At 45.4% G+C, this 14,820-nt stretch overlaps 1 protein-coding gene across 2 annotated transcripts in view; it reads left to right on the forward strand.

Moving 5' to 3' along the window:
• The first annotated feature begins 1,087 nt into the window (after positions 1-1,087).
• The window catches only part of PAMR1 (peptidase domain containing associated with muscle regeneration 1), a 59,382-nt gene continuing 45,649 nt past the window's right edge, over positions 1,088-14,820 (forward strand). For both annotated transcript variants that reach the window (XM_050336492.1, XM_050336494.1), the window contains exons 1-3: positions 1,088-1,278; positions 9,967-10,143; positions 10,831-10,959. In XM_050336492.1, coding sequence (XP_050192449.1) covers positions 1,206-1,278; positions 9,967-10,143; positions 10,831-10,959 — 379 coding nt within the window. In that variant the 5' untranslated portion in view covers positions 1,088-1,205. The remainder of the gene's footprint in view (positions 1,279-9,966; positions 10,144-10,830; positions 10,960-14,820) is intronic.

A 14,820-nucleotide genomic window follows, 5' to 3' on the forward strand; every position in this document is an offset into this window, starting at 1 on the left:
TGCAGTAAACTACTCAAGGTTTCCACTGGCGACTGGTCTCAAATATTTGAGGTTGCTCAACATGCCTGAGTTTTACAAACTGCTGTAGGTATTTGTTAGAGCTTTTTGAGATACTTGAGTTTCTACTCCAAAGCAAATGCAAATATTTCAATTTTCCCCCCTCAAAATGTATGTAAATTTTGAAATCTTGCTCCAGAAATTAATCTGAGAAAGTCTGTCTTAGAGGTGTAAAATGTGTCCTTTGGAAAGTATTAAAATATCGTACAAGAAAAATATTAGAAAAAATAAAGTATATTGCTATGAAATACATGTTAAAGACTAAAATAAATCAGTAGCATGTGCTAATAGAAAAGGCAAAACAAAATATGATACAAAGATAAAATCTCAAATAAATGGTCTCTTTTGTTTGGATTAAACATTTCCTCAATATCAACACATTCCCACAAAACATGTAAATTTTGCCAAAATCACATTTCCTGGCAGAAATGAACTCTGTAAAAAGGTTTTGACTAGCACAAGCACATGTATGCCAAGTGATTCCTTTTGTGTTTTGTGGTTTTCATCCACTGTGGAGTGAACTTTTAGTGAGCCTCATTCATTCATCTGCCCCATCATAAAAATGCACAGCTATTTTAAGCACATCGTAAAGTGGATCATGTCACTTGGCCAGGCTGCCCAATTGCTGGATCATGGGCCAGGAATCCCTCTCTGCACCCCCTGCCCCCCACACACACCCAGCCTTGCAGCACTCAGGGGAGACACAGACTCCTGCAAGCCCAAAGGTAGTGAGTATGAAGTGCCTCCTTCTGGGGATGTCTGCAACTTCAGCTCACCCGCAGCAACTGGGATGGCTCATGTAAATAGATATCTGCATTTTTGTTTCTCCTTCCTTAACAATATCTTTCTTTACATAATGAAAATTGCTATCTCAGAGCTGAGCACTGAGCCAATAAACCCATCACAAAAGAGATCAGTTGCCAGAGTCCAGAAAGGGTTAAGGCAGCAGTTGGAGAGGTTTGGGGTGACGTGTGCTTCTGGACGCCTGAGAAGTCTCTTGAAGGTAGTTCCCCTCTGGTGAGGATGGGAGCGTGCTGAGGTCTGAAATCCGAGATCCCTCGCAGCCTGGAGCTGGTGAGGTCCCAGTAAAAGCTGTTTGCCTGCTTTCCCTTCCCGAGCAGTCACACCGCTGCACTGGCCAGGGCGGTATGGAGCGAGCACCCTGGACACATGTAGGACTCACTCTTCTCCAGCTCCTGCTCATCTCCTGCCTGCCAAGAGGTACTGTAAGTGAGTGTGTGTGTTCCCAGCATGGCCGAATGAGTCCCTTTCCTTCAGTGTGTTCAGAGGGGTTTGATCTCATGTGCTGTCATGGGAAGTAGAGAGATCTGCAGGGATGGTAATAATGGAAAGAAGGGGCTCTGCTTTATGAATTTTTTTTTCCTTGTCAGCATGGAGTGTGTGTGTGTGTAGGTTTACTCAGGAATTATTTTTGGTCAAACTTAATAGCCTTAAAAAGAAACAACTGGCTGAATTTGTTTGCCAATGGCCATCATGCAATCACTTAGCTTATTACTCCTTTTATTTTCTCAACACTCAGTGCTAAGGAAATGATGATCACAAGAGGCATTTAAGACTCTGAATTGTAAAGTGTAATTTGTTTAGTTTGGCAAGACACAGATTTTTCTCTCCAGCCCCAACACCAAGAATGAAGGCAAGGGAGAAAAAAAGTGAAGGGAAAAAAGAAAACAAAACCCACACATTGTTTCCAGTCTGGGATTTAGTTCTGCCAATATTATTCTTTCGAAGGGGAAGCCTTGTTAAAGCAGAATGATCTTTTTTATATTCAAGCCTCACTCTATTTTCTGCTGAACCAGCATATATGGTTTATCTTGATAAGGTTCAGCAAAAAGCATTTACTGTTGAGTGCACATTTGCTGTAGTTATGGCCACGAACATGGGCTGTTTGCACCTGGAGGTGTCTGGACCTGCTTGCAGCAGCTAGCTGTCAGCATCGCAGGCTGCTTCCTGGGGAGCTGCAGCCCTAAGCACTGGGAGGTGAGGTGCTCTCAAATCACCCACCCTTCAAGCTGCTGCAGATTCCGGCACTCCTGGCAAGGTAAGTGCCTCTTACCAGGGGAGCTGTCAGATAAGCAGGCACTTGGATCTTGATGACTATAAATAATTGCTGTCAAGGTTGGTGCTACAGAGCCTGCTGCACCAGAGGCCACTGCAGAGGGTCTGCCTCTGCAGTGCCCTTCCCTGTTGACCCCTCAGGACACAGGGTGCAGGAGTCAGGTGTTGTCTGCACACCAGGCTGGCCATCAGTCCCTCAGCTGTCCTGGGAGACTCACCTCTTGCCAAAATTTCCCCCTGGGTCACAAGCACAGAGAGTTTCTCCCCACCTCTGTCCCACACACACTGATTTATCCTTATGGTGGCCTGTTCCTCGGCCATGTGCCACCTTGCTCACTGGCCAAGGGAAGTGGCTCCATGGCATGTGCTGGAGGGGCACAAACCCAGCCCTGTCAGTGGCAGAGCAGCCTTAGGCAAAGGCTGTCAAGCAGCTAGGTGGGTAACTTGCAGGGGCAGCAAGTCTCTCTCGTGGGGAGAATCTGGTCCATAGAGTAATTGGGCACCAGGTCCCCTTGGCAGCAGTGACGAGGGGAAGGCAAAAGTAAGGACAGCTATGGGCAGTGGGACACAAGGGCTGTGAGCCTTGGAGGGACAGTGCCAGTTCTCCTGACGCCTACTCCTCACACCCCAGGACCAGTGTGAGAAGAGCCTCGGGACACATGGAGGTGAGCCGTCTCCCTTGCCCCCTCCCCTTCCTTGCTGTGCCTCCACTGCCCTGTGGCTGGTGGAGCAGCTGGTGAGCATTTGACCAACACGAGTCTGGCAAGCATAAGGGGAACAGGAGCTCCCCTCAGCCACAGCGGGAGGGGCTCCTAGATCCAGGGGAGCGATTCAGAAGTGCAGTGGCCTTAACATGTCAGGGCAGGTTGGAAAATAGCATTTTTCCTCCTCCCCACAGATGTATCCAATTTTTATCCACATTTATCACACCCAGTTGCACAGGGCCTGCCTCGAGAGCTGGGGGCAGGAGTCAGGGCGGTCTGGGAATTTATTTTTTGGAATAAACTTCGAGTGCATGTGACTCATGTTTCCTTACAAATATATGTGTGTTTGTGTGTGTTTCTGCCTATCTAAACCCTTCCCAACCTCTCTTCCCCTCCCCCTCTAGTCTCTGTCTAGAGAAGGGAAGGCCAGATGCACTCAGACGCATCCAGATGCATTCAATCTTAGCAAATGGGTTACTTCAGTTCACATGTTTAGGTTCCTAGCATGGACAAAGGGAAAGAGATTTGCTTTTTGTTTTGGAAAAAAGCTGGGGTTACTCACTCTTGACCCTGAAACCAACTCAAGTGACTCCCAGGAGTCCCTGCAAGCCTGCCAGTGCCCAGGATTTCTCTCCACCAGCCCAGAGGGACCTCTCACCACCACAGGACTGTGCAGTTGCTGTCAGCAGCATGAGCTCCCTCAGGGAAGTGAGTGCCCCTTTCTCTCCTGCAAGACCAGGGATATGATGCAGGGGCAAATGGGGAGGAAAACCATAGGGCAGGGAGGCAAGTTATCAGCAGGGACAGAGGGCACTGAGAACATCTTCAGTCCATCCCCGGGGAGCTGTAAGGAGTAAAATTTTAAACAGAGGCTCAGAGGGGTTACTGCTGTCTGTGTGGACTGTTTCTATCTGGGCAACATTAACTGCAAGTAAACTGTCAGCGTGTTCCAGGTCTCACACCACTACAACAGGTAAGCCCTCAAGATGGGTCCAGCACTACTCCTCTATGTTTAGGACATGAGCACGTTCTCATGTTCTGTGGTAATGAATTTCAATACAGCAGCTGCTTCTTCTCCACAGATATCCAAAGATTCTCCCATATTGCAGAAGTCTAACCTCATCAATGCTGTCACTAACTCAAAAGTTCTACATTCATTACCTGTTCCTATTCCTTGTCTTGCAGCACAGAGAAAACAAATTCTCTTCCTGATCACACTACTATAATTCTTCTGGCCAGAACAAGCTCCTCTATACCAGAAAGAATCAAAGTCTGAAGGGTAATGTGGCAACCTCTGAGTTTTAGCCTTACCTTGGTTATTTTTCCTGTCACAGCTTTTCTCAGATTAAGGCACAAGGCCACAGTGCCGATCATAAGATCACAAATGCCAGCTTATAAATACAGAGAAGAAACTGAAGGAGAGGGATGTTTAAAAACGACAGTCGGATTGATGCACATTTATTAAGTGGATAAATTCAGCTTAGTATTGTAGATTTCCTCCTGTGTTCTCTCACTGGCTTTGATTTATTTTAATAGAAATCCTTTCTTTCCTCCCACTCCCCCCTTACCACTGTGTAAAGTGTGCACTATGGGCAGAAAAGGGCTGCTGACTGACTCTGTAGATGCAGCAGTCTAATTATTCAGCAAAGGTTTCCGACTCATAAAGTATGTACACTGAGTAAAACTAAAAGAAGAATGTATTTTAGCTCCTCTCTTAATTAGCCCAGCTTCTGAAAAGAGTAAATAGGTACATAATTTCTAAAGAGAAGCAAGTGGGTTTAGAGACAGCATTATCCCTTTCATCCTCTTAACACATCTAATAGGCAAATAGACATAATTTGCACAATGGTTTATCTGAGGCAAAAAGGTTAAAATAAAGACCTGCACTTTCCTTTATTAAAAATGGCTTGGGGTAGATAATTTCCCATAAGGCTCAGTAAAATTCTCTTAAAGGGAACGTCTCTCTTCCCTTCCAAGTTTTATTCCTCTTGGCCTTACTGAAATCAAATGGAGAATTTTACTGTTCATCACAATGGAGCCACAGTTTCACCCCACGTTGTGCTCAAAGCATTTCCTGTTGTTAATGTTGACATCCACATACATGATACCTGTGGGGTGAGACCCAGTTTGCTTATCTGTGCAATGACAGTAGAGCTGAGTAAGGAAGGAGCAGAAAAATGAGACAGACCTAAAGATAATGTAAGCTGCTACTAGGTTTCACCTCTGTTGAAGCTGTTTTTTCTTTAATTGGAATGATTCCTTTCAGAAATATTACATGGTCAAACCTTCCCTAACAACAACCTTAAGAAATTGCTCCTTCAAGTTCAAATGCTCCTTTCTTCTTCAGAAGGCAGTAGTTTTTGTTGAGCAGCATGCTGAAAAATTAAGACCAAATAAAAAGGGACAAGTTCTCATCTGTGGAACATTAATTGGCTAAATAATCAATGTGAAAAAGTCATTGTCTATGGACTTTAATTCTAGAGATGTTTCTGTTTGTATCTGCTCTTATTACACTGCATTGTTAATGCAAATGGCACTTTTCAAAGCAATTTGAAATAATATTTCTTTGAGCTTAAGTAGTATTTTACCAATGTGCTTATGGATAAATTGAGGCCTGGGAGGATAACTCACCTCTGTGGGAAAACAGAATGGACTTGTAGGATGGGAAGTTCTGTTATTGCAGACCAAGCTGTGGATGTCCTTATAAAACATTTTCTTCCATCCTTCAGGAGTTCTGAAAAACATGTACGTCTCTTTCTCCCTCTCTTTCTCTCTCTCTCTCTCTCTCTCTCTCTCTCTGTGTCACATAGAGCTCTCCCTTTTGGAGGACTCCAGAGCACATTTAGGTGGCAAACTTTTCATTTCCCCAAGGTATGGATGGAGATGGCAAACTGGTTTTCTGCTCAAACAGTTGTCTGATCACTCCACATAGCAGATAATGTAAGCACAAATATAGGAAGTGGGAATGGGAAGTCAAGGAGAGAAGGGAAAAAAGTGTTCCATATACCAGCTTAAAGTGAGGGTACCTTATTAAAAAAAACATTCTTCCAAAGAAGTGGAAGACACAAGAGATATTTGGTGTAATTAGGTGTGCATCAATTCACCTTAGTTCTTAGCTATATAATTTTCCCAGCTCTCAGACCTTTGGAACAGAAATCCCTTTCACTATGGCAAAAGATTAGTGTGCTGAAGCTGACATTTTACCATGATGAGCTGACTGACCCACTCCTGAGGCAGCAATGTGCTTGTGAATCTGTTCCGGAATCGCTAAAGCTTTAAGCTTGATCTCAGCCCTGGGGATCAGGAGAGGCAGCAGCATCACTTTGGTGAATAACCATTGCAGTAACTCAGCCCCTGGACTGACACTAACAAGTGACTGGGAGCATTGTCTCCTACTGCTGTCTCACAAAATCCATCACTGACAGCCTTTAGGACCTGATGCACTGTAGGGATTAGGAAGTCTTGCTAGGTGCAGATGTCAGTGAAAAGCACGAATGTGTTGTCATCTGAACCTGGAAATGTTCATCTCCCACCTCACAGCCTTCCTCATGCTGGACTCAAAGCATCAGGTGAAACATTGTGTTGTGCTCTGCCAGGCTCCTGAGCCAAGCAGGTCTTCCCTCTGGCACCTGCCCTGGAGGTTTGCATGCTCTCCCAACACACCTATTTTTTGCTTGGTTTCCATGGTCTTGAGCTGCTTCCATGCATGCTGTTTATGCCTGGATTTACTGGGCTTTTCTTCCATCATTAAAATCTCATAAATTAATCCACTGTTTATTTGCCTGACCAGAGTCTTGTTTGTTCTTTGCAGCTAAATATTTTGCATGGGTTGTCAAGCAGCTTCTTCCTGCTTGTCCCAAAATCAGAGACACACTCACTGCCTGCAAGCCAGACCGCCTGCTTTGGAAGATTATCAAAGTAAAGCTCACAAAGTACCCCACAATTATCTCTGCCACAGCTGGCTGAGGCCTTGCTTTCAGTGTTTTATTCAGTCAATAAATCTTTCCCCACTTTTCTCTGCCTCCTTCTCTTCTGTTTTGGGGTAATGATGACCAAGTGTGGGTGTGGGAGCTGCCGGTGGTTACCCATCCCCAAACACTCAAGAGGGAGTGGGGTTATGCCTCTGCCTCCCTGGAGCACAGGCTGATCTCAGCCACACAAACAAACACTGATGACACACAAGTGGCTCTGTGCATCTCCCTCGTAAATTTCTGAGGCAAAGGTTTTATGTGCCTTTTGTTCAGTAGCCTAGAGATATTTAAAACAAAATCCCAAAACAAAAGGGATTCCACCATTATTAAAGGGGTGCATAAAGTCTTCACACAATTTTTTTTAAGAATAGCTTCTGCAAAACTTCAAAATAATAAATTTCATGATTTATGTGAAGAAAATGCTAGAAAGGACCTCTTTAAAAAAGTCTCAAATCCCAATATTTCCTTGTCAAGGCTATACATGTTGCACAAACTTCAATATCTGAGAACCTGAAAGGGAATTAAATTGTCAGTAAATCAAAAGATAGTCTATTTTCATTGTCTCAGTTGAGCAAGAAGTGAGCAAACAGCATTTCTAGGTGGCAGCAAGTTTAATTTTTGCAAGTCATTTAAGGATCTGCTCCCATCTTTGCACTAAATATTACCTCAGGGTCAACTAACGTTACAAAAACACGCATTCAGTCCACCAAGAATAAGTGTTGCATCTGTTTTTTGGCCCTTTTGTGAACACAAGCTCTACATATAAATATGCTTATGCACACATTCACACTCTCTACCCATATACAAATACATGTGTAATATTTTAGGGAAGAATAGAGTAATTTAGTGGAAAGGGGCCTCTGAAGATCATTTGGTCTAGCTCCTTTCTTGGTGCTGACTTGGAAGTTAAGTTGTGTTGCTCACAGCCTTATCTTGGCAGGTTTTGAGTTCCTGCAAGGATGGAGACATACCTTTGTCACTCCAGTGTAACTTTGCCTATGAACATTTGGATAATTTTATAGATAGCAATTTCTCTTGGATAATTTACAGCTACAACCCAAATGGATACAGCCATTTTATTAGCAGGCTTTAGCAGTTTTGAGAAAAATTAGATTTCTAACTTGAGTTAGGAAAGATGAGAATTTAAAGGAAGCTTTACAAAAGCTCTGAGTGTTGGGTAGTTATTTATTAGTCAGACTTTGCAGAGTACTGCTTCAGCAAGGAGTGAGACCCCCACCCCCATACACCAGAGAAACAGCTATTTTCTGTCTTGCATAGTGAGATGTATCAAACTGAGTGTCAGTTCTAATAAGATAATTAGACGCATGTAATCAATTTGCTCTGGAATCTGAATCAGATACAATTCACAGATAAAAGGCTTAATTAAAAGAGAATAATAGCCATAGATTAAGAAGTCCCAGCTTGGCCAGGTTGATTGACTGCTGTTCCGGGAATTAGAATGTATGAGTTTAATTTCTGACTCTGCTGTTGTTTTTCTCTGGGACCTTGAGCAAAGTCACTTCACCTCCCTTGTGCTTCATTTTCCCATATGGAAAGAGGATTTTGTAGAGCATATCAAGATCTACAGGCAAAAGGCTATAAAACTGGTGAACACTAAGGTTATTTTGATGCAAGATTTCATTATTGGAATAAAAAATTACAGGACCTTCTTGAATGCCAGAAGCAGCTTTTTCTTTTTGAAGTAATTATGGGGACAGAGAAGGGGAATCGAAAGGTTTCAGCACAAAAAGCAGCCTTGTTCCTAAATGTAGAGCAGTAGCAGACTCTCCCTGGTCGGTACACCAGGCACAACGGAAAAGCTCAGTTCTGAGGAGCACAAAAGGCTGAATTTCATTTCCCAGCCAAAGGAAAAAAAGTGAAGAAACAGTGTGGTGGTCCCTTTTTTAATAGAGCCAATAAAAATCATTAGGGAGAAAGATAAGCTTCCAGAAACCAGGCTTCATAAGGTCATGGAGAATCAAGTGAGACAGAGCAGCTAGGCTCAGTGGCAGGGAGCTCCAGCAGGCACAGTAATTAGGTTATCAGGGACAATGAAACAAAAAACAGTTGTGTGAGAAGGAAGCCAGGTACAGGCATGCATCAGAGTGCTCCACCTTCAAGATATATTGCTTGTTGCAATGACAAGGCAACCCTGTTACTCAGAGTTTAATACACAAGGAAAAAGGTTGTTACCTAAGATAATTAAAAAGAAAAATAAAAAAAAAGAGGGGCATAGAGGGGATAAAAAGAGCTATATATTCTCATTAAATTTCCTTCATGTCTTATCTTTCTAGTCTGCTCTCTCTCTTTGTACCATCAAACTCCATGAAAGCACTCATCAGGCCTGTCAGCTAGTTAGGAGGCATGCTGACAGCACTGTGCACTCATTAGATCTTACTTTGTAGAATTTAGACAGCACACTGGTGAGGAAAGACAGGATCTGCATTTATGGTGGCTGAGTCATAATCTGAGGTTGTTTCTTAAAAGAGTAGTTCCAGCACAGTTTAAGTATCATGTGAGGTTACGTTAAATAATAGAAAGATGTTGCCATATTAGAAACAATATTTGATAAAATGAACTTTCAAAAATAAAGAAAAATCTTGTTTCCCTTGGTAGATAAGCCAAATGTAACAACACATGCTTCTGGGTGAAAATAGGGAGCGAAACCAGCAAAACCCAGCCTCAAAAGGGGCCTTTCCTGGTGGACACCCTGGTCTTCAGAAGTAGTAAATTCACAAGTAGAAACACAACCAAAACATGCTGTCATGGTTTAAATAATCTATACTATACATGATGCCATAAATCTGTCCTCCAATCTGAAGAAACTTTCTCATATGATGTCATCCTCTGTGTTTTTTTAAAACTATTTTTCTCACCACAGAAGTGGGAAGGATTTGCAGAGACAGCGGACATATTCCTTGCCTCTGGTCTTTCTGCCTCCTCTGGCTGGCAATACAAAACTGCCTCTGTGTTCTTCAGACACCCAAACCATGCTGACATTTTGGCCATGTGTTACCACATAGTTTGGGTTTTTCTGGGCTGAAGACTTTGGCCAGCTCATGCCATACATGACGTGACAAATCAGTGAATATATCCTGCCAATCCTCATCAGATAATGGATTATTTCATGTGTCCCCCTCTCTGTTCTCTGCTTTCAGAGTACACAGTGATCAATGAAAACTGCCCAGGTGCTGAGTGGAATATCATGTGTCGGGAATGCTGCGAATACGACCAAATTGAGTGCACCTGCCCAGGACAGAAACAAAGAGTGGGCTACACCATTCCCTGCTGCCGGAATGAGGACAATGAGTGTGACTCCTGCTTAATCCACCCAGGTATGTTTATGGCTGTAGTGCATTCACACCAAGTCTGTGGCCAAGGCATCAGCACAGAATGGTGGGCAGGGGAGTGCCCTGGACAGGGGAGTGGTGAGGGCAGGCACAACTCACTGAGGCATGGGACTGCCCCACATCGCCTCAGGAACTCTTTCTGCCACTCTGCTGACAGCAGCAAGATACTTGGCGAGGTTTCCCCACAGCAGGTAACATTGCTGCCAGAGAAAGAAAACGCTTCATCTAAGCAGTGTTGCCTTGAGGATGTCTTGGGCAGGCATAGGAGCTGCCAAAGGGTGACACAGGGTAGCTGGCTTCATGCCAAAAGTGGGTTTTTGGTGCTCTGCAGGAGGAGATAGGGTCAGGTTAGAAGACATCAGAATTATTTGGTCTGGGCTGAAGTGGCACCAGCATCCACATTCAGACTTCTGAGAGAGGCATTTACAATTGGAGCAATGAGATTTAGAGGTGTGGGCAAGTCAGACCTGGAGTTTTGTTCTAAATCTCAGAGTCTGAGCTCCCTAAGTTTTAGGGGTGGAGATTGGGTGTGGTTCACAGCAGGGAAGCTGTCAGCACCACAGCAGTCACTTAACGTCATTGGCATTTTCTGTGGAAAGGAGAGGGAGTCTCCTCCTCTTCCTGCAGGACAATCCATCTGGGCTTCATCTAACACAGTGGCTCTTCTTTTAGGCTGCACCATTTTTGAGAACTGCAAATCCTGTCGCAATGGCTCCTGGGGAGGGACACTTGATGACTTCTACATCAAGGGAATCTACTGTGCAGAGTGCAGAGCTGGCTGGTATGGCGGGGACTGCATGAGTAAGTGTCCTACGTGGGCAGGGAGGCACGTCAGGGACAGGGACTGCTGGGACAGAGCCAGAGCCATGCTGTTTCTTTCCAGCTGTTCCTGTACAGTGACTCTTGCAAAGGGCACAAGCAGAGGAGGCCAAACACAACCATGCAGTAAGCAGATCTACAGTCGGGAAAACTTTTCTCCCAGTGCTTGTCTGCTAGGGATAGGTCTGGGCCCCGTGTCATGGCAGGTTATGACCTTACTAAACTTCTGGTTTGTTTTGGTTTATTTTGAAACATTTAACTGCTGTGACTCCAGAAATTCTCCGATATCTACATTTCTTGGACACACTTCTGCATAACTTATTCCCCAGAGCATAAGCATAAATATTTACAAGGGCAGCAGCTACATCAAAGAGCTTCTCCTCTGTCCTCCTTCAACCCTTGGACTGAAGAACCAGCCCCAGGGAAGTCATAGTATTTCCTCTCTCTGTTACACAGCTTCAGCGCACTCCAGGGCAGCTCCAGAAAACAGTGTCTTACAACTACTGACAGTGTCATGATAGACCAGGAGTGTTTCGGGCCCTGGTAGCAATATCTGATGGTTTTCTTGCTGACAGTGTACAACAGCTCCTGCTCCTTAGATTTTGCTAAGCTGATGGTCCCAATGCTGTCTTCAATAACAAATTCCATCAGCTAATTGGATACAGTTTAAGACTGTTTCTTCCTTTACCAAGTTCCCACTGGTGAAGGTAGAGCTTTCTTTAAATTTTTATTGACTGCCTCTTTGTTCACATTTCACTGAAAGAGATGAAAGCAGGGTCTGCTTTCCCTACTCTGTTCTGTTCACTGTTCTACATACCTCAGGCTTGTCTCCCCTTAGTCATTGATTTTAAAGTAAAAATTCAACTTGCTTTCCCAGCACAGCCCTCATGACCATTCAGGAGGTGAAAGCACACGAAATAAAATCATTGCTTCAAACAGCAGAATGTGGGGAATCAACATGTTTTAGCAAGACAGCTAACTCAACCTTGATGCTTTGGAGGTTGATAAACTGAATCCCCTGCCATTTCTGGTGTGATTTCTGAAAGCACTGTAATGTCCTATTTGCTCTCGGTCAATGCTAGGGCTCCCCTGGCACTTTTTATAAAAGCAGAGCCAAGAAAGAATCATTAACTCATGTAATATTTCCTCCATCTGTCTGAGTGTATTGGTTGCCTACATTGTATTTCAGTCTGCTCTCCCTAGTTTTAAAGCAAATACACCCTCACAAGAGGTCTTCTTGGACATTTTTGCAATACTAAAATTTTTGAGAGCTTTGTCTTTTAGTGTTTTTCCTACTACTTGCTCTTTTGAGGGAAGCAGGATATGGTTCCTTTTGTGTGGTTCTGTGGTACTTGATAGGCAGGGTAAGAAGGTCAGATAGTGCTGTTGTCTCTTCCACTCTTAAATTAAAAGGAGGCACTGGGGGCAGTTGTGATTCCAGCCCACTCCTGAGCTTCCCTGTTCTGGCTCTCATGGCTATCTCACTTTTGGCCTTGGCTCAGGCATGTCTGGAAAGCAGCCCTATAACCATGGTGGGTGCTGGACTGCAGGCTCACAATGATGTGCTTTGGTGGCCAGTGAGCAGCGTTTGAACACCAGCATGTGCTGCTGCCGGAGCAGTGGGTGTGCTAACACACCACACTTCGGAGAGCAAAGGAGGAGGCATCTCTCTTTGGCATTTGCACACAGGATCACAGCTGGAATTTTGCAGCCAGCCCTGGGTGCCTTGCCAGCGGAGTGACCTTAAATCCCAGAAACACAGGGAAACGCAGCCACAGTAATTGTTGGACGTAATGTGTCCTATATATTGCCAATGCCAGTGCTGATAAGCACACGGCCGGCCCTGGGGCCCTGCCCGGGGCACGGGCCGCTCCCTCGGGTGCAGCGGGAGTCGCGGCAGGAGCCGCTCCCGGCGGGACTGCGGGCGGAGGGAGCGCCGGGCTCTGTCTCCCCCTCGCGGGGCGCGGCGGGCGTTGCCGCGCTGCTCCCACTGCCGGGGCCGACCGGGAGGGCGAGCACCCCTCCGGCTCCATCCCTTTGCTCCCGGACCGCCCCGAGGCACTGCCCCGGGCCCAGCCCGCCCGCCCGGCGGGGTCTCCGCTCCCCTCCCAGCCGGCACCGCCGCCGCTCGGGCGGGAGGTGGCGCCCGCCGGCCCCGAGGAGGCCGCGCCGCCCGGGCCGTGCCGTCCCGCGGGCGCCAGGCGGGGAGAGCCGGGGGTGCGGAGAATCCTGCGGGCGGGATTAATGCCGATTTGATGCTGTACGGGGGGCGGGGTGGTGGGAGAAACTGGCAGGGCGTGGTTCCCTCAAGGGGAGCAGCGAAGCCTAGCCCTGCGTCAGTGGCCAAGGGGCTGTCTGCAGTCGCAGGGGAAGGGTGAGCCCCTGGGAAATGCGAGCGAAAGTAGTGATGTGCCCGGAGTGCCGTGTCAAGGAAGCAGTACCATGGGACGGTCCATGGATCTGTCCAGTTTTTACAATCTGCTGGCACAGCTGGATGCATGGACGTGGCTGAAAACCTGCCAAAGGACACCAGACCGTATGGTAAAATGGTAAATGGTACAGGGTAGGCCAAAGGAGTGTTATTAGGAAAAAAACACACTGACTAGAGTTAATTGGGTACTGGGACATTTTCTAATGGGACTTCTATTGTATTGAATTATCATGCCCTAAAAGGTACATCAGACACTAAAACCAGAAGAAAATCAACCTGTTAGAACCATTTTCTCCGTACCCTGCACTCCAACAGCCTTTGCCAACCCTATTTGTAATGTCACTTGAGAGCACGTGCTCCATCAAAGCAGGGAAGTTTTCAAACAGGTGTCCTCAGCCTTACTGTCTGAATGTGGTCCCTGTGATGAACAGCACTTGCAGTTTTTGATACTTTGTGCACGTTAGTGTTTCACATAATGCTGGTGACCAACAAACAACAGGTAAGGACAAATTGTGACAAGTGACAGCTGCCTTCCCATACCAGCCTGTTTCTGAACACAAGTAACATTTCTACTCTCATTCTCCTCTGTTAAGTCCTCTTGACCTTTGAAGGAGCCTCACATCAAAGATGTAGCACTCAAACAGCAGATAATGAGCTCTTACCAGAGGTCACCTCAGGACCTCTCCCTCCATCAACCCACGGGTCTCTGTGGGCTACAACTCAGAGGTCTCCTGAATTTTTTTTATTCTCTGTTAGTAACAGGCTTTAGAGGAAATCTTACTGTGGCCCTGAAAGCTGCCTTTTTTCAGTAACAGGAACGGAACAAGGATGTTGATACTGTGCCAAAGTGGTTTATTTTTTTGTAAATGAGGCAGAATTTGCCAGCTTTTGTGTTTATGATGTAAATTATTTTTGAGAGCTTTCCAGGTCTCCCGCAGATTTAGAATGGGAAGAGAAAAGACTCCTTTTGATCAACATATGATTAAACTGTTGATCTGAGGAGTGAGCCTAACTTCTTCTAGAAGGTCTGGAGATACAAGAGCACAGATTTGATGTGATTGCAAAGGTGCTTCACATGCAGAGAGAGGTGGTAGCAAACCTGAGAACATTCTTTTGGAGATGCTCATTGAATGGCTCCTCTTTAGTTTCTGGACCACCTGCTTTGCTGGCCAAACTTACTTCCTTGGCGCCAATGTCCAGAGAGTTCAGGCTGTACCGCAGCAAACAGAGGAGTGTGTTTAGTATGCCATGCATACAAGTATCTCTTTGCACCAGTTCTTTGGCTTTCTTTTGTTAAAGGCATCGAAAACTCAAAAGCCCTTCACGACGAAAAGGGAAACTTTCTTTGAGGTGGTCCAAGCCCCCTGTCAAACCCTCTGAAGATTTCTAGCAGCTTTGTCTCAGGTTGTTTT

This window comes from Myiozetetes cayanensis, unplaced genomic scaffold (genome assembly GCF_022539395.1).
Source record: "Myiozetetes cayanensis isolate MyiCay16 unplaced genomic scaffold, myiCay2020 scf6-25, whole genome shotgun sequence".
Classification (NCBI taxonomy): Eukaryota; Metazoa; Chordata; class Aves; order Passeriformes; family Tyrannidae; genus Myiozetetes; species Myiozetetes cayanensis.